Source organism: Callithrix jacchus, chromosome 22 (genome assembly GCF_049354715.1).
Source record: "Callithrix jacchus isolate 240 chromosome 22, calJac240_pri, whole genome shotgun sequence".
NCBI classification, from domain to species: domain Eukaryota; kingdom Metazoa; phylum Chordata; class Mammalia; order Primates; family Cebidae; genus Callithrix; species Callithrix jacchus.
In genome coordinates this window covers 15,475,615-15,498,046 of record NC_133523.1, presented here as the reverse complement: position 1 = coordinate 15,498,046, position 22,432 = coordinate 15,475,615, and the positions used below count along the sequence as shown (strand labels likewise).

Sequence of the window (22,432 nt, the reverse complement as noted above, 5' to 3'; positions counted from 1 at the left end):
GAGGTTGCAGTGAGCCGAGATCATGCTGCAGCTGCACTCCAGCCTGGGCAACAGAGAGAGACTCTGTTTAAAAAAAAAAAAGGCGGGGGGGCATTTGTAAAGTTTAAGACAGTGTATACTGCATGTTCTGGTGGGAGCAAGCTGAGAAGAGTCACATGTACCGTGACCGTCTGCTTGTTGACTTCCCACAGGTTCTATATGGGCCGGTAGTTACTTGTTTTGGGCTTTTGGCCTGGCAAAAATGGGGTATTCCAGGTGAACTGGCAAGGTGTGAGTATATTTTTATTTTATTTTTTTGTTGCATTTTAGGTTTTGGGGTACATGTGGAGAACATGCAAGATTGTTGCATAGGAGCACACGTGGCAGTGTGATGTGCTGCCTTCCTCCCCTTCACCTGTATCTGGCATTTCTCCCCATGCTCTCTCTCCCCAACTCCCACTTCCCGCTGTCCCTCCCCTATTTCCCCCCGACAGACCCCAGTGTGTGAGGCTCCCCTCCCTGTGTCCATGTGTTCTTTGTTCAACACCCGCCTATGAGTGAGAACATGCAGTGTTTGATTTTCTGTTCTTGTGTCAGTTTGCTGAGAATGGTGGTTTCCAGGTTCATCCATGTCCCTACAAAGGACACAAACTCATCGTTTTTGATGGCTGCATAATATTCCATGGTGTATATGTGCCACAGAGTATATTGGCCTGCAATAGCCGTTGAATGTGGGGACTGATTCCCTCTGGAGCCCGCTGACCTACAGGATATTGTTTTACGTGGACGGGTAGAGCAGTGGCCAGGAGCTTTACAACTACTGTTGGGTGATGTTTTGCCAGCCCTGGGGGGGTTGAGTCTGCCCAGACTTGGGGAAAGAGAGTTTGCAGATTTTGTAGGAGAGGGCTGGTTTTACTTTTTATTGGTTGTGAGGATGGAGTTAAGAGATGCTTCTCTGACAGGGGGGCAGTTAGTAGGAGCTGTGCGGTAAGGGCTGCTGAGGCCCCCAGCGTGAGATGGGCTTGATTTGCCGAGAAAGAGATGGATGCCTGTAGCTTGTGGAGTAGGACCGGTTTGAGGAGGCAGAAAGGGCACTCTGGCATTACAGAAACAAATGGGTTACTCTTTTTTGACCCAAATTCACTTCTGTGTGTGGGTGACAGGAGATTTCTGGATGGCTCCTGTGGCACCTCGAACGGCAACCTTTTAGAGACGCTACCCAAGGTGCTTGCAGTCCAGCGTGCTCCGCCCTGTGTGTCGATTCAGAAGCGCACCGGCTGGCCCTGACGGTGGCAGTAACCATGGGCTCCCAGGGCTGAGGGAAAGGCAGCCCCGGCCCCGTTAGTTTTTTTTAAAGTTCCTTGTTTCGGGGAGAGTGAGAACCTTTTTCTGTGGCTTTTCTGGGCATTTAGTTTTTCAGTGTTTTTTTGACAATATGCACGTTGATTTTGTTGTAGGGGTGTTTTTTCCCTCCCACGGGATTCCTGAGCTTTTGCCTTGGGCCTTTCCCCAGTGTAGCTTTTTTGTATAGGATCCTTTAGTTCCCTGGATGGTGGCAGCTGTGACTTCTGCCTGCCTTTTGGATGCCCAGTTAGCTGCCTTTTGGATGCCCAGTTAGCTGCCTTTCGGATGCCCGGTTAGCTGCCTCTCGTGTGCCCGGTTAGCTGCCTTTCGGATGCCCAGCCTGGTTTTGTTTTTTATTGTTTTGATTGTTAAAAACCCTTTGAGCTGTTTTCAGGAGTTGGGAAATATTCATTTTAACAATTGCTTAAGTTTTTGTAACTTTCTCCAAATATTGGGGGCTGCCCGGGCTACAAACGCCAAATAGCATGGCTATTTTTGGGGGCCGCTGGATTAAATGGGGCGTAAATTTGATAAGCCTCCTGGAGGCATTCCAGAAACGCTCCCGGATATCAGTTCTCTTAGACAGATGTGGGTTTCTGGTTGGCTCCCTTAGTACCAGCAAGGAGATAGAGGTGGAAATTGTTCAAAGCTCCCCCGCCCCCACCAGGTGTTTGGGCTTCAATCAGGTTGGGAGAAGGGAAGGAAGAACCTCCTCTGGGAGGTCCTGGGCGCTGCCGCCTCTCTATGAACACGTTTTTTTGTTTGTTTGTTAGATGAGAGTTGGAAGAAGCTGCTGACAATTATTTTAGGTGGGCCGGTGAGTTTGAAGCACAGACTCCACCAGTGCAGTCAGGACCTGGGTTTTCTCAGAAAAGGGGGGTTTTGAGTCTTCCAGGTGTACAGGTCAAAAGTAGAAAAGGGAACACAGACCTAAAACGGGCAGAGCTGTCACTGCCTGCGGGGCAGTGCCTGCCTTAAGGGAAGCAGTGGAACAGCCTTTTCTGGCTGGGCTGTAGTGAAGAGGCAGTAGGCGCAGGGGCCACAGGAGATGGCGGTTTGAGGGGTGGCAGTGGTGGGGGGACCACAGGAGATGAGGACGAGGAGACGGAAGGGGATTCCAGGGGAGCAGGTGGAGAGCAGGGCGGAGGCAAGGGAAGAAGGGGCTTGTTTTTCTTTTGCTTTGAAGGAGGCAGAATAGGAGGGACAGTGAGCCAAGGGTCTGCACAAAGGAGAAGTTGGGCTTGCGAGGACCTTGGATAAGAGGTGATGGGCGGCACAGGACTGTGGCCAAGGGCGAGGGTTCTGAAGGAAGGCCAGCCACTCATCAACGCAGGGAAACTGATCAGGGTGTCCGGGTGTTCCAGCAACGACCCCCCACACAGCCTGAACTGTCCGGGGATCCAGAGACCCTGCAGGGGGCCATCCAGTTTTAAAGTTGGGCCATTTTACAGAGAGTTCGAAGTCTACTCTTTGTAAGGCGCACTCCATACTCGTCTGAGAAGCCCAGGGAGAAATTTTTTAACGTACCGTGAAGAGAGGGCTAGGAGGCTGGGGACAGGAGGCAGAGTTATTCATTATGGGGAAAACCTGGGAAGGCGCTGTGCAGTGGAAAACGCTTTTTTGCTTGGCTTTGTACCCAAGGTACCTTTGATGCCTCCATGACTTAGAGGCTGAATATTTAAATTCAGCCTTTTCTTTTAGGCTTGAAGAGGGAGGACAGGGCCCAGTCCAGAGATGGTGGACTTGCCAGGTTACAGGGAAAAGACTACTCAAGTTTTCCAGAAGACTGGAGAGTTGCCAAAGAGGAAAATAGAAGAGGAGTAGGGGGTGTAGGCAGTGTAGGGGGTGTGGGGGTGTAGGGGTGTGGGGGAGTAGGGAATATATGGGGTACAGGCAGAGTAGGGATGTGGGGGTGTAGGAGTAGTGAGAGTAGGGGGAGTAGGGGGTGTAGGCAGTGTAGGGGGTGTGGAGGTGTAGGGGTGTGGGGGAGTAGGGAATATATGGGGTACAGGCAGAGTAGGGATGTGGGGGTGTAGGAGTAGTGAGAGTAGGGGCTGTAGGCGGTGTGGGGGTTTAGGTTGAGTAGGGAGTGTAGGGGGTGTAGGCGGAGTAGGGGGTGTGGGGGTGGAGGGGGAGTAGGGAGTTTAGGGGTATTGACAGAGTAGGAAGTGTGGGGGTATAAGGGGAGTAGAGTGTGGGGGGGTATAGGTGGAGTAGGGGTTATGGGGATGTAGGGGGAGTAGGGAGCGTAGGGGGTATAGGTGGAGTAGGGGTGTGGGGATTTAGGGGGAGTAGGGAGTGTAGGGGTATAGGTGGAGTAGGGGTGTGGAGGTTTAGGGGGAGTAGGGGAGTAGGGAGTGTAGGGTGTATAGGCGGAGTAGGGGTGTGGGGGCTTAGAGGGAGTAGGGAGTGTGGGGTGCATAGGCGGAGTAAGGGTGTGGGGGCTTAGGGGGAGTAGGGAGTGCAGTATGTATAGGTGGAGTAGGGGTGTGGGGGGTATAGGAGTAGGGGGAGTAGGGAGTGTGGGGGGTATAGGGGGAATAGGGAGTGTGGGGGGTATAGGTGTAGTAGGGAATGTATGGGGTGTAGGCAGAGTAGGTGGTGTATGGGATGTAGGGGGTGTAGGAGTCGGGGGTGTAGGAGGAGTAGGTGGAGTAGGCACAGTAGGGGGTGTAGGCGGAGTAGGGTGTGTAGGTGGAGTGGGGGTATAGGCAGAGTAGTGAGAGTAGGGGGTGTAGGGGGTGTAGGCGGAGTAGGGTGTTTGGGGGTGTAGGCGGAGTGGGGCTGTACAGGTGTAAGTCTCCTGGCATAGTGCCTTATTTAAGGGAACAGGGAAAGTTATGGAATGACAATAAAGGTGGACAAGTAGGCTAACAGGATGATTCTTCTGAATTTACTGATTTAAGGAAAGGCTAGCCCAGTCATTGGGGTGAGGGGTCTGACAATTTAAGCGCCAACAACCTCTGTGGTGCCAGAAATCCAAGACTGGTGAATGTTTTGTACAGTTTTCCCTGCAAAAACACCTGATTTGCTTTTGACAGGGCCAGTGCCCCTCCAAACCAGACAGGAGAACAGAACTGGGGACTCTGGGTTTCCAGAGTCAGAAAACAAGCATACAGGAGAAATTTCTCAGACCAGGCAGAAAGCAGACAACAGGAGTCACCACTGTTAATGCCGACGCTCCGGTGATTGGTGACTCCCGTGCTTCTCAGGAATCACCAGGTTAGGCCTGGCTTACCTTCTCCGTGGAGCAGGACTGAGGACTTGGAAGAAAAATTTGGTGGAGCCCACCGGGAGTCAATCCACTCTCCTCCGGAAAGGGGTGGCCTGCAGGTCCCTGGAATGTCTCGGGGGGCACCTCCCCTAAGTCCACCTACCCAGGGCAGGCCAGATTGAGTCCAGTCCGTGCCCAGTGGCAAATATCTCACTGGGGCCTCCAAATGTTTTATCCGAGCGAGTGGACAGGAAAACAGCACACTCTGAAACTGGATTGTGAGCTCTTTACTGCCGGCGACCGAGAGCCAGCTTACGCTTAAAATCTCTTGGTCCTGAGGAAGGGGTTTGATTTCCTTTTATATGTTGCTTAGGGTAAGGGAGCAAAGCAGAATTTTACAGAAGCAGAATGGGCAGGTTAGGGAGGAGGCGCCCATGATTGATTAACTGAGGAGGGTACACACGAGTGGTTCCCAGGATTGCTGGTTACCGAAGGGGCATTTGGTACCTTCCATGTAATTAACTAAGGGGTGTTCACAATAGCAAGGGGTTTGCTAAGCAGAGTATGTTTACAACGGTTATGTTTTTATAGTTTTAAGCACAACGTGCGCAGCACATTGTGGCCCAGGTATGCACTCGAGGGAGAAATGGTGGGGGGAGTGGGGGGGGCCTAAGATGGGGTCGGTCAGGCTAGCACAAGTTAGGTTGTTACAATAGAATGCTGGGTGCCAGGGCCTGGGGGAGGGGGATTGGGGAGTGAATGCTTAATGCCACAGGGTTTCAGTCTTGCAAGATGAGAGTTCTGGGCTGGGCGAGGCAGCTCATGTAAGACTCTGTCTCCAAAAAAAAAAAAAAAAAGAGTTCTGGGGATGGATGGTGACAGTGTGAACGTACTTAATGCCACAGAGCTGAACACTTAAAATATCAAGATGATAAACTTGGTATTATGGTATTTGACCAGAATTTGTTATATTGAACTCAGCACAGAAAGTCAACACCAGAACAAAAGTATGCCAAATTACAGGGTTTATTGCTGGCGACCACGGAGGACTCACGTCTCTCCAACCCGTGGCCCCGAAAGAAGACAGATAAGACCTTTTTATACCCGCAAAACCACCTTGGGAGTCGGGGTGGAGATGGGAATGAAAGCTGTCAATCACCTCCCAGGCTAAGACGAGGGTGAGGGGCTTCAGAAATTCCGAGGGCCAATGGATTCAAATCACCTTCTGGGCGGAGAGGAGGGTGAGGGGGTTCCGGACCTTTCGAGGGCCAGGGGACTATTTGACATTGTGATTGTTATTTAAGGGTTCACAGATGCTAAGATTAGCATTCATTTACACATCATCTGGGTAGGGGTGGGATCCATAGATTTTCAGTTGCTTGGCGCCAGGATGGAATGATCTGGGGGTGCTTACTCTGGGAAACAAAGGCCAGCAATTCTGGCAGATAAGAGAAGGTATGCAGCTTTACCTCTCTTTGCATCCTGCAAATGATCTAGCAATTTACAGAAACCAAGGTTAGCAGTCCTTGAAGAGAATGGAAACATTTTTGTCTTTTATAAGATGGCAGTATACAGGTTCCAACTTAAGTTAGCTATATCACAAATTCAAGTAACTTAATTTTTTTATTATTATTATTTTTGAGATGGAGTTTCACTCTTGTTACCCAGGCTGGAGTGCAATGTCGCGATCTCGGCTCACCGCAACCTCTGCCTTCTGGGTTCAAGCAATTCTCCTGTCTCAGCCTCCTGAGTAGCTGGGATTACAGGCACGCGCCACCATGCCCAGCTAAATTTTTGGTATTTTTAGTAGAGACGGGGTTTCACCATGTTGACCAGGATGGTCTGGATCTATTAACCTCGTGATCCTCCTGCCTCGGCCTCCCAAAGTGCTGGGGTTACAGGCGTGAGCCACCGCGCCCGGCCGTGTCTTTTATTTTTTGAGACAGAGTCTCACCCTGCCACCCAGGCTGGAAAGCAGTGGCGCGATCTTGGCTCTGCAATGTCCGCCGCCTGAGGTTCAAGCCATTCTCCTGCCTCAGCCTCTGGGGTTGCTGGGATTATAGGCACGCGCCACCATGCCTGGCTGGTTTTTATATTTTCAGTAGAGACGGCGTTTCACCATGTTGGCCAGGCTGATCTCGAATTCCTGACCTCAGTGATCCTCCCACCTTGGTCTCCCAAGTGCTGGAGTTACAGGTGTGAGCCACCACGCCTGGCTCCTTCATGTCTTTGCAGCTTCGTAGGCTATTCCCTTTTATATCCTGTTGTCTGGAGGTGACATGGTTTATCTGCTCCCCGCTGAAGATGTCTTGGTTGTGTCTGAGTTTGGGCAGTGGTGAATGAGGCTGCATATATCCGCGTGCAAGTTTTTGTGTGGACACAAGTTTTCAGTGCCCTTGGGCAAATAGAAAGGATCGCGACTGCTGGATGGTATTGTTGACTCTTGGGAGCGGTCAGCCTCATTCTCTGCGTGATGACGGCAGGTGTGAAGTACTGGTTATACGCTGCGAAACCCAGCGAGACAAAGCCCTCAGCAGCAACAGAATCCATATTCATGGGGCCCCACTGGAAGCCCCGGTTCCAGCGCCCTCTGTCAGCATCACATGTTGGGAGGGGTTCCTGAGATCCTCAGCCACCTCCCTGTACTTGAAGGTGCTGGACACGCAGCAGCTTTATTAATGCTGCTGTTCTCTCTGGGTAATGAATGTGGCTCACAGCCACACGCCTCTACGACCTCGCATTTCCGTGGGTCAGAGGTCTGGCCTGGCAGGCTTGGTCCTTCGTTCAGGGTCAAATGAGGCTGTGATCAAAGCGTCAGCTGGGCTGTGTCCTTATCTGCTGCTCGGGGTCTTTCCTGGGCTCACATGGACTTTGGCAGAATTTGGGTCCTGGTGGTGGTGGTGGCTCTTGAGATTCCACTCTTGGAGGCCACTCTCTGTCCCCTGCCATGGGGTCCCCTCCCCAGCACAGTGGAGATGTCTTCAGGGCCAGCGAGGGACCTCTCATCTCATGTCATACCACCTTCTCCAGGCCACAGGCCCTGCCTATTTGAGGGCAGGGGAACCCTCGGGGCAGGGCCCCTTCAAAGACCTGCTCTTGTTTGCTCTCCTGGGACCAGCTCGGCCCTTCCCAGGCCCTGCAGCACTCTGACCAAGGAAGCCAGTCTAGGGGCTCAGAGGGGACCCTGGGCATCCCCAGCTGTGTGATCGAGGCAGAAGGAAACGGGGTGGCCTCCAGCCTGGCTTGTCACACTACCCAGGAGCCCTGACCCTCTGGTGGGGGTAGGGGTCAGAACTGCCAGGGCAACTCGGGTGTGAAGGGGGCACGTGGGTCCTTGGGAGGCAGCTATGGCCCCTCGGGGAGGTTGAAGACAGCCCCTGCAGAAGACTGAGGAGCCCCATACTGAGGGGAGGGGCTGGCCAGTTCTGCCTCAGAACCCTTCAGGGGTGTCAGCCAAGGGACATAGTGGAGGTGGGGTCTTCAGCTACCTGGAGGCAGGTGTCGGGCTGGGGTTGTGGACAGGGGCAGGATGTGAGGAGACAATGATGGTAAAGGGAGGAGGTAGATGGGGCCCCAGGGAGCATGGAGGGTGGTCATGTGGGGCGGGTGGGCACGTGTGGGCCTGCGCATGGGAAGCTCAAAGCAAACACTGGTCTTTAAATTGGGTTCTGCACGCGAGACACTTCTAATTCCCACTAAACGTGCAAACGGAGTGGGGAAAGAACATTCTAGAAGGCACTCCCATGTGGTGGTGGGGCAGGTGCAGGGTGTGAGATGATCTCGGTGGAACCCAGCTCTGTCATTCCTGGAGGACTTCGACTCCCCTGGGCCCAGCTGGGCACACCTGGCCAACCCTTGCCCCCGTGGGTCCAGCCCACTCACCTGGCAGTAGAAAGTCAGCAAGGCTCTCGCAGGAAGAGACCAACAGACCCTCAAGGCTTGACGTCAATATTCCATTTTTAACTTTAATGTGCAAATAAATAGAAAAGGAAAACTACATTCAAAACAGCTGCAAAGGAAGGACAAGCCCCAAAACAGAAAGTCCTCAAGAACGGAAAAGAGGCGCTCCCTAGAAGCATGCGGGGTGGGTTACTGAGGGGGCCCACGTGGCTCTGCCCTAGACGGCCCGCAGGCCTGGGGCAGGAATCCTGATGGTAAGTTCCCTTCTTAGAAAACTGGGGCGCGTACAAAGTGCCTGCGTGACACTGGGGGAGGGGGAGAAGGTGGGGATTCCAGGACAGGTTGGCCTTGGAACCGCCCAGCTTGGAGTCAAAGGCATCAAGAGCCTCCAGGTTCCACAGGGAACTTCTAGAAACGCATCTCCACTTCCTGGAACCTTGAGTCCAGCTGTGCAGGATGGTGAGGGTAGCGGTTATTTGGGGCCCACTAGTGTGCAGAGGCTGGGGACAGGGGCTCTCATCGGGGGGAGAGGGGCCTGGAGAACTGGTCCCCAGCCCCAGTCACTTAGGATACTTGGCACAGAAAGCCTTGGATGCCTCCATGGGACAGTCGCCTCAGCCCCTCACTAAAGGACAACACCAATCCCTGGAGTGGACTCGTGGGTCCCCAGGTGGGCCGGTGGATGAGACTGTCAGGGCAGTGCTCGGAATTCCGCAAAGGCAGATCTCGCCCCCAGGGAGCCACGGGACTTGGCTGATGCAGAAAGTACAACCACTAAGAGCGAAAGGAATAAATATCTGTGCGTGTATACACATACACATCAATGCCCACTGCAGGAACACAAGTGTGCTCGCTGCCCCACAGCACGGTGGTGCCAACTCCGTGGGAGCGCTGGCTGGGGTCCCTCCCCTCACGGGCCCAGAGTCCGGCTGCTGGAGTTGGGTGTCTTTTATCCAGAGCGGGGTCTCCTGGGGCGCCGCCTGCTCGACCCAGGTGTTGACTTCAACCTGGGATCCCAAAGGTTTGGCTGAAGGGTTCTTTCTTCACTTCCAAAGTGACTGAGGGCTTGAATACCAGCTGGGCAGAGCTGATGCCCAAACCCTCAGGTGACATTTCTGGCATCTCAGAATATTCTGGAAGAACTCACTTTTCAAGCGAGCCTACCCAGGGCTCAGCTCCTTCCTTGTCAGGGAGTCTTGGACATGAACCCCCTCCCAAGTGTGGGCCTCAGGAGGGCTGCCACCTGTGACTTTTCCGAGACACGGTATGAACACGGGGCAGGAGCCACCTGTCTGCCCGGGATTTGGCACGTGTGATGGATGGGGGCACAAATGTGATTGCTTGTTCCTCGGCCAGCACGTCCACTTGCCTGTGGTGGGGCTGAGCCCCAGGGCTCAGGTGCAGGTAGCTCAGGTTTGGCACACGACAGGCCCACAGGAGACTGGGAGCCATGGCAGTGGCACCCGGCAGCTGCAGCGCTAGGAGATACCTCTCACATCGGTTCGGAAAACGGCCCCCACGTGACCAAGGCTGAGGCCACGTCTGTGCTCTGTGAGGCGCCTGCCCAGTGCCCAGGAGGGCGGGTCAGGGCGAGGCCGGCCGGCGGCTGTACTGCACATGGTAGCGGGTCACGGGCAGGCCATGCACATGCACCGTCTCACACAGCGTCTTGCAGGGCACCATGTCCTCGTCCTCCTCGCCCATCAGCCAGTCCTGCACCAGGCTGGCTGCCTCCACTGTCACGTTGTCCTCCAGCCAGCGGCTGTGCCACTCCTCAAAGTGCTGGTGGTGGCGGAGCAGGACCAGGGGCTGCACCTGTTGGAGAGGTGGGGTGTCAGGGTGGCGGAGGGCTGGACCCCGGGCCCCACGCTTGGGGTGAGGAGAGAGTGTCGAGGCAGCCCCAGCCTCCCCTGGCACCTGCTTGGCCCGGCAGAGGGTCCCGCGGCGGTACATGTAGTCCTCGGAGTTCACAATGAACACCATCTTGTGGGTGCTGAGCTTGAAGCGGCAGTCCACGTCGCAGGCGCTCTCCACGCCCACCAGCCGCTTCCAGGAGCTCCTGGCCTCGCTGCGCAGGGCCCGCGCCTGCTCGCTCTGCCATCGGCGGCGGAACTTCTTGAGGTTCCTGGGGGCAAGATGAGGTAGGGTGGACCTTGGCTCTCGGCATTGTGGGCCAAGGGCCTCTAGGAAGGGGAGGAGGATTTGCAGGCTGGGGAGCCCCTGGGCCTGGGACCACCAGATGTGTGACCTCCTGGGGGTCCACAGAAAAGCAAATGGAAACAAGAAACATCCCCAGATCTGAACACCCACCAGAAGCCCCTACTGGTCCCAGAGGTACCATCCTAGCCCAACAGGAGGTGCTCCACGGTCCCACCATAGCCATCCACCTCAGGCCTGGCCTGCAGCTCAGGCAGCATCTCCCTCCAGGCCGGGTGCTCACTCTTCCATCCACTGACTCCCCATGGGGTTGGACCTGGCCCCTTATACCCCTCACCATCCTGGGGTTACTGATCCCTCTGGTGGAGACCACAAGCCTCAAAAGGGCAGGGCCATGCCTTAGCACACAGCAGGTTCCTACTAAGTGCTCCCAGACACAGAATGTGCCATGGTCTAGCCCCCATCAGGACAAAGGGGACACTCCCTAGGCTCACTGGAAGGAACTGAGCATGTGTCTCAGGGCCTCTCACCTCTGCAGGAACACAGGTTTCAGGAGGAAGCCCTCAGTGGGTGAGGTGGACACGCCCTCGGTCCCCACGTACTGTTCCACATACCGAGCCAGGTGCTGGGGAGGGAGAGAGACAGCCCATGACGCCCCTACAACAGGTCCATGGTCCCTCTCGCTCTGGACCGAGTTCAGTAGCTCACAGGGGTTCTGCGCACCCCCTCCCCAACTCCCAGAGCATGAGAAGGGCGGCTGTGGAGGGCTCCGATCCCTGACAGAGAACCCCCAGACTGTAGCTCTCAACAGCCAAGGAGCGCCAGAAGCCCCCAGAAGCTGGAAAAGCAGGAAGGATCCGCCCCTAGAGCTTTAGCGGGAACGTGGCCCGACCCACACTGTTGTGGACTGCTGACCCCCAGGGTGTTGAGACAATAGACCTCTGTTGTTTGAAACCACGTGGTTTTTGATCGTTGTGGCAGTCACCCCAGCTGAGTGATGTGCACACACACACACTGGACCTGCAGGACCCAGTGACCACCCTGCGGGGACACACAGGTTGACGCCATCCTCCCACCAGGACACGGGAGGTGAGCAGGAAACATGTGTCCCAGTGGAAACTGACTGGGAACTGGGGGCTGGCAGCTCATCTGCTGGGGACTGGGATCAGGATTCGGCCCTGACATAGGGGAGCAGAGGTCACAGCTGCAGGGACTCCCTGCAGTGGGAGCCAGGGGCCAGGGAGAGGCGACTTGGCTCTCCTCCTGCCCTGGGATCCACCTGTTGGCTTGGGAGGGGTGGTCTGCTCTTTGGAGAGTGGGCACAGAAGACAGGCTGGCAGGGGAGCAGGGAGGGAGGCAGCCCCACCCACCAGGCCTCAACGGGTACCCACGGCCTGCAGAGGGAGGGTCTCTGGATGGATGCTGCGTGGCCTGCACTTGGCTGGTGGGAGCCCCATGAAGCTGTCCTCGGGCACTCCCTGGTGTGTGTGGCATGCACTGGAGCCAGGGCCTCACCTGGACCTCCACGGGGTCCTCCGTCTGGGCCTCCTCAGTGTCCAGGAGCTCGATGGTCATGATCACCTGCCCTTTGCGCTGTAGGAACATGACCTGCGGGAGCAGGGATGCCGACAGTCTGACTGCTGGGACAGCGCAACGGCACCACTCAGGCTCACAAGGCTGCCGCCACCACCTCTGCCACCCTCCCAAAGCCCTGATGCTTCCTGCAGGTCAAAGCCACCTCACGGACTCTGCTGTAGGGCTGGCGTTCCAGCCGAAAGCCCAAGTCCAGAGCCGAGTGAGTGGCCGGGCCTCGCCACCTGTTCCCAGCCTTGGGCCGCCTCTCACCTTGAAGCAGTTCTCATCGGCCATGCAGCGCTCAGCCTTCCACTGGTAGCTGGTCTCCCTGGCGGCACGGACGCAGCGGGAAGACAGGTTCCCGCCAGCAGCGCCCCGCTTCTTCTCGTTCAGGTAGAGCTCCACCACCTTCAGGCAGACGTCGTCACTCACGAGGTGGTGCAGCTGGTGGGAGGGAGAGCAGGTAGTGCTACTACCCCGTCTCCTGCAGGAGCCCCCACCTCACCCACAGAGGGAGTTGGCAAAGGCCAGAAACACCTCAGGCTGGAGAGTGCGTGACACGGGATGAACACCAGGATCCTGACAGGTTGTGTGCAGACCAAACAGACCAGGCCAAACAGACCAGCCCAGGCCAACATGAGACCAGCTCAGAAGAGACCAGACCAGCAAACCCTCCCTGGGTATGAGAAACACATGGAGACATGGACAAAAATGTGCCCAAGCAAACCAAGGAATGACGTGAAGGGGGTGTCAGTGTAGGCCATTCCTTTCCCCCAAATGCTTGGCTATAAACACCCTGCCACTCCTTTTACCTTTGCGCTGAAGGAGAAAGTAATGGAGACAGCAGGGGCTGTGGGGCAGACAGGGCTGGTGTGAGCCCGCCTGCACAGCCTGGGCCCTGGGCAGGACCACACTCCCTGCAGGTTCCACGTGCAGCTTTCTTGAATGGATACAATCACACCTGGGCAGGCACAGGTTTCAGACAGTAACTGGCACACAGCAGGTACCCACTGAATGTCAGTTGCTACTGCTAAAAACACAGCAATGCTGATTTTTAAGAAAAAGTGAGGCAGAGTCCAGACATGGTCCCAAGGCAGGTTACGAACAGTGTGGTGGGGCCTGCAGTGAGCACCTGGGTTGTGGTGTGGCCACAGATGGGACAGCAGGGCAGCGTGAGGCCCTGACGACAGATCTAGACAGCCAGCGATTTTCATTGCTTTTTAACAGGTTCTAGAGAAGAGGTTTATGGAAGGGGAGGATTTTTCAAAGCATTCTAGATCAATGCTTTCCATAAACCATCTGGTCCAATCTCCTGGTGCCACAGCAAAGCTGCTGTCCCTGAACCCGTGGCCCATCAGGGGTGCCCAGCCTGGGGGACAGAGTGCCAGCCCTCTGGCATCCCTGCACTGCTGCCCTGACACCATGTGCTGGGCCCTGGGTGTCCTCTCTCCAGGCTGCTCCGTGTGCATCTCCCTCACCCGGAAGTGGCCACTGCTGTGGATGGTGATGGGCACACAGAGGGAAAGTGGAGGGGGCTGAAGCGAAGGTATCAGGACGCAGCTGTGGGTTTCTCTAAGTCCTGTGGCCAGAGACAGAACGGGGATCATTCCTGGGAATCCTTGGCCAGTTCATCTCAACACAGGAATCTCATCGAATGATACTCCCAGGATGCAGCTGGGCACTGTGTGCTTCAAGACCAGGGATCTACCTCTGTGCAGAAATCAGGGTTGTGATGCCCGGCGTGGTGGCTCATGCCTGTAATCCCAGCACTTTGGGAGGCCAAGGCAGGAGGATCATCTGAGGTCAGTTCAAAACCAGCCTGGCCAACATGGCAAAATCCCATCTCTACTAAAACCACAAAAATTAGCCAAGCGTGGTGGCACACGCCTGTAATCCCAGCTACTTAGGAGGCTGAGGCAAGAGCATCGCTTGAACCAAGGAGGTGGAGGTTGCTGTGAGCTGAGACTGCACCACTGCACTGTCTAGCAACAGAGCAAGACTCCGTCTCAAAAAAAAAAAAATTAGGGTTATTGGTGTCCACAGGTGGCAGGTGGCTGGGTAGGGACACAGGGGCAGGGGTTCTGTTGATGAAAGCCCATCCATCTGCCCCCTTCAGATTTGGGGACTTTTCTGCGTGTGATTTTTAGTTCCATAAGCAGTCTTTAAAACCGGGAAGGAAGCATCTTGTGTGAAATGCTTCTCGTGACTGTGTCTAAGTGGGAGAGTAATGGCATTAGTTTTTTTCCAGCTTTTTTCCCGCTTTATGATGAACAGCCTTACTTGGTGACCAGGAAACAGAAGTCACCACGAACAATGCTGCTGGCAGAAACCAAGCAGGACCCATGTCCTGGAACGACACCCAGCTCGCCTGGGACGTCTGCTGTTTCTATCCAGGTGACTGGTTTCCTTGTGGTGACATTCAGCAGGGGCTGGTTTTTGCTACTGCTAAAGCCAACGCTGGTGAGCAGCGCTATTCCCACCCTCGCCCAGGATAAGTGCGTTAAGGTTTTTCCATGTTGTCCATTTACCCTCAAAAGTTTGTCAACAGGGACTCAGAAGAACTTGCACACAAATGTTCAGAGCAGCACTGTTCACCGTCTCTGCAGGCAGCCATAGGCCAGATGGTCACCAAGAGATGGAGAAACGAAACGCAGCCAGCCATGCAACAGAGTATCACAGAGCCATAGAAAGGAATGAACGCAGTGCGCAGGAAACCGCGAGGCAGGAAGCAGATCACTGGATGTCGGGGCTCGGGGTGGGGGAAAGGGGAGTGGCTGCTACTGGGGACTGGGTCTCCTCCGGGAAAGATGAGATGTTCTGGAACTAGACAGAGGTGGAGACTGCACAATATTGTGAATGTACTAAATGTTACCAAACTGGACACTTCAAAATGGTTCATTTTACGTTATGAGAATTTTGTCTCAAGAAATCAGGACAGGTTTACTGTTGACCACGGGCCCCCTCCCGGCAAGGGAGTGAAATGACATGGCAGGGCCATGTGCAGCGTCCTGAGTGTCGGCCCCGCCCCGGCTCACCTGCCGCGCGATGTTCTGTACCAGCTTGTCCATGGTGAAGCCCACATAGGCATGGATGGTGAACATCTCACGCAGGGTGTCCTCGTACTGCGTGGGGTCGATGCTGCCCTCCAGCAGGCTCCGTACCATGTCCAGGAAGGCTGGGTAGTACTCCTCCAGCTCCACTTCACCTGTGGAGACACATGGTTTTATCCACATGCCTCCCAGGGGGGCGAGAAGCCATACAGACCAAGCTGTGACACCACAGCACCCCAACAAATGCCCCCCTGGGGCCCAGCAACCTTCACCCATGACCCCTGGGGCCAGGCTGGGCATCAGCAGGAAACCCGAGTAACGTGTTCACCGCCACCCTTCCTGAGGCTGCCTAATCTGACTGGCAACCCAGGGATGGCAGTGAAAGTGCTGTGGAGGCCAGGCACGGTACCTCATGCCTGTAATCCCAGCACTTTGGAAGGCCAAGGCAGGTGAATCACCTGAGGTTAGGGCTTCGAGACCAGCCTGGCCAACATGTGAAATCCTGTCTCTATTAAAAATACAAAAAATTGGCTGGGTGTGCTGGCACATGCCTGTAATTCCAGCTACTATGGAGGCTGAGGCAGGAGAATCGCTTGAACCTGGGAGGTGAGGTTACAGTGAGCCGAGAGCATGCTACTGTACTCCAGCTTGGGAAACATATCAAGAATCCATCTCAGAAAAAAAAATGTGCTGTGGAGCTTGGCTGTGACGGCTCTACGGGAAGGGCTGTGAGACACACAGCTTTCCTGGTAAGGAAAGGGTGCTAAACCCAGGATAGGAGCCTGGGCAAGGGGTTCACAAGACCTGTCTGATGCTGGCAGCTTCCTGTTTGCAATTTCCCATTTGAAATCACAGAATTCTTAAAATGAAAAGCCAGAAAGAAACAGGACGTGTGGGATGATGAGCTGTGATCCCAAACCCCAGGCACCCCCAGGGCCTTCCAGGAGGCCCTGGATCCTTACTGGGCTGCTTCAGCCGCAGCTCCATGGCGGGGTCGCTGCCCTTTTCCCTGCGGCCCTCGCAGAGCAGCTTCTCCCGCTCCTTCTCGGTCCGATACTCCAGGAGCTGCTTCTGTGCCTGGCGGTAGATCTTCAGCAGCCTGGAGCACAGGGTCTGGTGCAGGCGCAGGAAGAAGTACCAGTTGTTGTTGGCGAAGAAGAGGCTATAGACATCATCCAGGGCCTTGTGCAGAGGTGGGGGTGGCGGGGGCGGCTGCTCGGCGGCCGGGGAATCCCCGAAGGCCCCCTTCTCCTCCGGGGGGCTGCTATGCGGTCCTGGCGCTGGCTTCTTCCGTTCGCTGGGTTCTGTGCTCTGCCCTTGGGAGCTGTCCCGGTCCTCGTCGGCTGACTCCTCGGAAGCGCCCAGGTCCAGCTGCTGGGAGAAGAAGAGGCTGGGCACGAACTGGTGCAACAGCTGGTGGATGGTGCCCTGGTCCTCCTTCTGGATGGCCGGCTGCCGCTTCACGTAGTAGCTGATGAGTGCTGCTGCGTCCTCCAGGATCTGCCGGTCCTCGTACACGAAGATAAGGTGTGGCTCACTGGAGGGGGCACTGCGGGCCTCCGAGTGCTGCTCCTGGTGCTGTGGGGGACAGGATGGCCATTAGGCAGGAAGCCACCCAGCACCCAGAGGACCCCCATGCCCTTCGTGAGTTGCTGTGAGATAGGCCACCAAGGTGGATGAGCGCTGCCCAGAGAGGGGTGGGTGAGCAGCGTCAGTGAGGCAGCAGGGCCTGGGGGCGCGGGGCGCTTGCCTCAGTCTCTTGTGCAGTGCCATGTGCTCCTGATCCCCTCTCCAAAAGCAGGGACGCCAGGCAAAGGAGAGGATTCTGAGACGGGAGGGGAGAGGTCAGAGGGGGTCTGGCAGCATCAAGCCTGGGTCTGTCACTCAGCCCGACTCCAAGACAGATCAGGGCCCCATGGCTCAGCACGGAGAAGCCTCTAAGGCAGACCTCCTACTACTGACAAGAACGGCAGCGCCTGATTCCAGCCTGACCATGGCTGCCCATACCACGCTGTTGATGAGGTCAAGGAGGTGCAGAGTGAGCCTTGACCTCAAGCCTCTGCCCTCCATCTACTCCCCGGGAGGTATGCAACTCTCACATCTGAAGCCCCACACGCCCATCGTCACCAAGCCCGTCTCCAACGCTGTCACCTGCCATCCCCTGCATGTGCTCGCTACCACCATCCTTCCACCAGCCCTCCCACCACCCTGCTCCAACCGCTCTCCTCACCAGGTCCTGGGCAGTTTGGCCAACAGGAGCAAGGTCGCCCTGACTAATGGTCCCCAGGCTGCTCAGAAGATGCCGGGCCCTGGCGCACCCCTCCGAAGCACCTTTGGCCTTACAGCCCTCAAGCTCCTTCCTGCAATGTTCGGGGCGTCGAGCTCCTCCTGCATGTGCAGGGCCTTTGCACATGCCCATCTGCTCTCACTCCCTGGAAAACCCCATCCCAGGCTTACCCCTCCCTCAGGCTCACCTCTCCCCTTGGTCTTTATCCAAATCGTGACTTTCATTCCCTCACAGCGGAAGACAATCACTCCTTCCTCCAGCCTGCCACGCCACTGTGCTGGGCGGTCCCAACCCCTCAGCACCAGGCAGGGAGGCAGACGCACCGGGGCTCTTAAGGAAAGTGAGTGTGGATGCTGTCTCTGCCGGCGGGGAGCTCCCGAGGGCAGCACTGGGTCTTCCAGCAGCCTGAGGCTTCCCTTCCTCCTCCCCTGCAGGGCAGCGTAGAGGCCAAGCACACTGGGCTGGTTCCTAGGAGTCTGCACACTCAGCTCCGCTCTGGGCTATTCAGTGGGGCCTCTGGCCTCTGACTGCTTCCTAAGTCCCCCAGGTCTCATTTATGCCATAAACACTTTCAAAATTCCTTTACAGTCCCCTCTGAAGCAGGGTCCCCATGTCTGTGGTCCGTAACTGTGCTTTGTAAACTGCATGATGGAATGGGGGTCTGAAGAACTTGGGGTTGCATCAGTGGATTTCCAGAGCCACTTCATCACCTACACTTTGCAGATGCCACAGACTCACAGAACGTAGGCAGGGTCTCAGGGTTGAGGATCCGCGGAGGGCTAGTGAGGAAGCCAGAGTGGCTGTGGGGTGGGCCTGCGGCGAGGGCAGCCCATAGGGAGGGAGGTGGAAGAGAAGGGGGTCTCCACAGTCCCACAGGCTGTGGGAGAGGCCTCAGGCCAGCAGCCCGGTTCCTGTGGCTTCTGTTTCTGCATTGCAAAAGGAGGAGCTACCACTCATTGTGCAGTGACAGCAAGAAGAAACCGAATTGGGTGAGGTGATGCCCCTACTCAGGTGGGCACGAGGCTGACAATGCAGCTCCCACTGTGATCTGGGCACTGCCCAGGGAGCACCACCCCTCCCCAGCCACCTTCTCAGAGCGCCCAAGGACCTTCCCGACAGCTGGCTGCCACCATGTCCAGCACCCTGCCAAGCTTCCCACCTCAGGCTCTGAAGGCATGGCTGCTAACAACCCAGCTCCTGGCAACCTGTGGGACCTGCTAGCCTTGGTTCTGTGACTCAGGCCTCGTGAGTTTGCAGTGAGGATGTGCAGTGAAAGCCTCGGACCTGACAACTCAGAGCTCTGGCCCACTCTGACCAGCCCTGGCCAAGTGTAAACTCTTGTGCCTCAGTTTCCCCACTGGTAAAATTAGAATAATGCTGCAGCAGAGTCAGGTTCAGAAGTGAGGTCAGATGAGATATTACTCCTTCTGGGGGTGCTAACACCCTGCCTGACACAGTCAGCAAGAAATAAATGAAGGCTGCTGCCACCCGCTGCCTAAGCCAAAGTCCGTCACTGCCCCATGGGAGGGCCGGAGACTTCTCTAGACAACAGCAGAATTGCTGGTTCTCCTAGGGCAGGTTCTTCTAGGGTTCACAGAGACACGAACCCTCGCCTAGACACAGCCCTGAAAGGGCGATGCCACCACCCTGCCTAAGCACCAGGGAAACAGAGGCACAGACCCAGCGGTTGGGAGAGCCAGGACCCTGCCCAGCTGGCCAGCTGTACCTCATCATAGACGCTCTCGATCTCGTTCAGCAAGCTCTTGGAGCGCAGGGCCTTGGTGTCGTTCTGCTTGAAGTTCACAGCCTGGTGGTCGAGGGACTTGAGGTACGCCTTCTCATACTGCTCCCGCCAGATCTTGTTGAAGCCCTGCTGGGCCTCCCGCCACTCCTCCTCCTTGGCCTTCAGCCTGCGGGGAAAAGAGGGGTCAGCACCAGGGACAAGCCAGGCCATCCTCCCTAAAGCACCCTGGGGCTGGCCTGTCTTCCTCTGGGATTTGACTGGGGTCCCAGGACCCAGGCCAGCCAGCTCCCAGCCTAGTCTGTGCAGTGGGCTCCGTGCTGCGTCAGAGGGAAGGCGTGATGGCCTCACAGAGCCAATGTGGCTGGCTTCCCAGTTCCTCCGTCTCTCCGCATGGCTGCTGGATCAACCACTCAGGTTCCTTGCTCAGCTGTGAGTCCCATGAGGAGAGGGACCGGGTCTGCCCCACTCAGCTGCATAACCCCAGGGCCAAGCACTGCACCTCCCTTAAAGTGGCCACTTAATAAATACCTGTACGGGATGGTATCTGAGATGCAGCATTACTTAAAAAGCCAGCCACAGTGTAGTGGTCGCATCTGACTCTTAAAGCAGTTATTTACACGTCTAGATGTGATTATGTGCAAGGTAGAAAGTCCTAGAAGGAAAGTCCTAGAGGGTCACAGTGCTCTCCTCTCAGGAGTGGGAGAGTGGGAGATACAGGAAGCCAGCCCTAGGCCTCAGAGACCCCCGCTGGAGATGACACCTGTTGACAAACAGCACTAATGAGCAGTCCAGGAGCTCCCCTTGGTGGGGAAAGGAAGGCCAGACGCTGTAGGGCACCTTTTCAGAACAACAGGGACAGCGGTGACGGGGTTCTTCTTGAGGCTCTCAATGATCTCTGGGGCCTTGTCACCATAGATGCGATGGATGGCACGGCGCTGGATCACCTCCGATGTGCCACCCAGGGAGTCGTCCAGCCGGAACTTCTCCTGGTCTTCCGGTGCCATCCGAGAGAGCTTCTTCTGCACGCTTTCCAACACGCGGATGGTGGCCAGGTTGGTCTCCAGGACCACATCTAACTACAGAAAGGAAGGCAGGAAGGGGTCAGCGCTGGGGAACTCAAGAGGCCCCAGGAAGGGTCCTGGGACCTCAGAGGGCAGAGAATTTTTGGGGTCTTTGTTTGTGTGTGTGTGTGCATTTAAGGGATAAGGGGTGTGTGTGGGTGTGTGTGTGTGTGTGTGTGTGTGTGTCTGTGTCTTTAAGAGATAGAGTCTTACTCTGTCACCCAGACCGGAGTGCTGTGGCACAATCATAGCTCATTGCAGCCTCAACCTCCTGGGCTCAAACGATCCTCCCACCTTGGCCTCCCAAGTAGCTGAGAGTATAGATGTATACCACCATGCCTGGCTAATTAAAAAAAAAAAATTTTTGTTTCCTGTTACATGTGAAAAACGAAAAAGAGAAAAACAAACAAACAAAAAAGAATAAATAAAAAGAAAGATACAAAGAATGAAAAAAACCTTTTTGTAGATGAGTTCTTGCTTTGTTGCCCGGGTTGGTCTTGAACTCCTGGCCTCAAGCATTCCTCCTGCCTCAGCCTCCCAAAGTGCAGGGATTACGGGCGTGAACCATCGCGCCCGGCCAATAAAAATTTTATTTTAACAAAAATATATATTTACGAAAATTATTTTAGCCTGGGCAATAAAGACCCTGTCTCTAAAAATAAAAAATAAAAAAAATAAGCCAGGTGCGGTGGCTCATTCCCTTAACCTCAGCATTTGACCAGGAGTGTGAGACCAACCTGGGGAACATGGTGAGACCTCATCTCTACAAAAAAAGAAAAAACAAAACAAAACCCTGGGCATGGTATTGTGCACCTGAGGTTCCAGTGACCCAGGAGGCTGAGGTGGGAGGATCATTTGAGTCTGGGAGGTCAAGGCTGCAGTGATCCATGATTATGCCACTACACTCCAGCCTGGGAGACAGAGCAAGCAAGATAAACAAAATAAGAATACATTTAAATGACATCAATTAAACTATTTTTTTAGTAGACAGGGTCTCATTCCGTTACCCAGGCTAGAGTGCAGTGGTGCAATCTCAGCTCACGGCAGCCTCGGCCTTACCTGGCTCAAGTAATTCTCCTGCCTCAGTCTCCTGAGTGGCTGGGATTACAGGTGCCCACCACCACGCCAGACTAATTTTTGTATTTTTGATACAGATGGGTTTTCATCATGTTGCCCAGGCTAGTCTCAAACTCCTGAGCTCAAGCGATCGACCTGCCTCGGCCTCCCAAAGTGCTGGGATTACAGGTATGTGCCACTATGCCCAGCCCAAATACAATTTTTAAACAGAAAAAAAAGCACCATCTAGTAGCCAGCCCAGAGGCCAGCAAGACCTGGCAGGAAGCTTCCAGGAGCTTCTGGAATGTGCTGCAACACCTGCTCCTCCAAAGGAGACTGGGGTGGTAGAGGAGGAAGAGGACACCTGTCCTGTGGAGAATGTGCTGAGGGTCGGGGGGCCTGGCCACAGCAGCCCCATGCAGGAGGGGGACAGGCACGTGCTGGAGGCAGCTGCACACACACCTCAAAGCGCTCGTCCTCACAGCGGTGCAGCTGTTCCTCGTAGGGCGTCTTCTTGGAGCTGACAAAGGTGGAGTCCTCAGACCAGGAGGGGAAGGAGACCCAGGTGTCATTCAGTACCTGCACCAAGAGGAAACGATATGACCAGCGCAGCAGGCCCCAGGGACCAAAATTTACTGTCATCCAGAGCAGAAAGTACAAAGATACATTATACCATCCTGATTATATAATATGCAGATGCCTTATGCAAATGGAAAGGCTAATAAAGTTTTTAAGGGAAAACATGACTTTGGTCAAGTGAACACGTCCCTTGGTGTCCCGGGAGCCTGGTTGCAGAAGCACCCCTAGAGACCCAAATCCACAGATACTTAAGTCGCTGACGTCAAATGGAGTCCTATTTGCATATAACCTAGGCAGAATCACGTCTAGAATACTTACACCTAACGCAATCGTTGTTACACTGCATTCTGAAAATGTGGATTATGTTTTGCTGTAATATGATTTTTTGGTTTCTCTTTCCCCATATATTTTCAATCCATGGTTAGTTGAAACCACAGATGTGGAATCTGCAGATATGGAGGGCTGATTTCAGTTCAGACATTGGTA

At 55.2% G+C, this 22,432-nt stretch overlaps 1 protein-coding gene across 2 annotated transcripts in view; it reads right to left on the bottom strand.

Moving 5' to 3' along the window:
* Positions 1-8,476: 8,476 nt before the first annotated feature.
* The window catches only part of SIN3B (SIN3 transcription regulator family member B), a 50,382-nt gene continuing 36,426 nt past the window's right edge, over positions 8,477-22,432 (bottom strand). Inside the window, exons 10-20 of one of the 2 annotated variants that reach the window (XM_078361748.1) lie at positions 21,830-21,946; positions 20,088-20,326; positions 19,233-19,416; positions 16,970-17,044; positions 16,182-16,797; positions 15,205-15,374; positions 12,440-12,613; positions 12,110-12,202; positions 11,125-11,219; positions 10,355-10,562; positions 8,477-10,252 (exon numbers count right to left, since the gene is read on the bottom strand). In XM_078361748.1, the coding sequence (XP_078217874.1) occupies positions 10,022-10,252; positions 10,355-10,562; positions 11,125-11,219; positions 12,110-12,202; positions 12,440-12,613; positions 15,205-15,374; positions 16,182-16,797; positions 16,970-17,044; positions 19,233-19,416; positions 20,088-20,326; positions 21,830-21,946 (2,202 nt within the window). In that variant the 3' untranslated portion in view covers positions 8,477-10,021. The remainder of the gene's footprint in view (positions 10,253-10,354; positions 10,563-11,124; positions 11,220-12,109; positions 12,203-12,439; positions 12,614-15,204; positions 15,375-16,181; positions 16,798-16,969; positions 17,045-19,232; positions 19,417-20,087; positions 20,327-21,829; positions 21,947-22,432) is intronic. The other variant, XM_035287385.3, reaches the window with a different exon arrangement.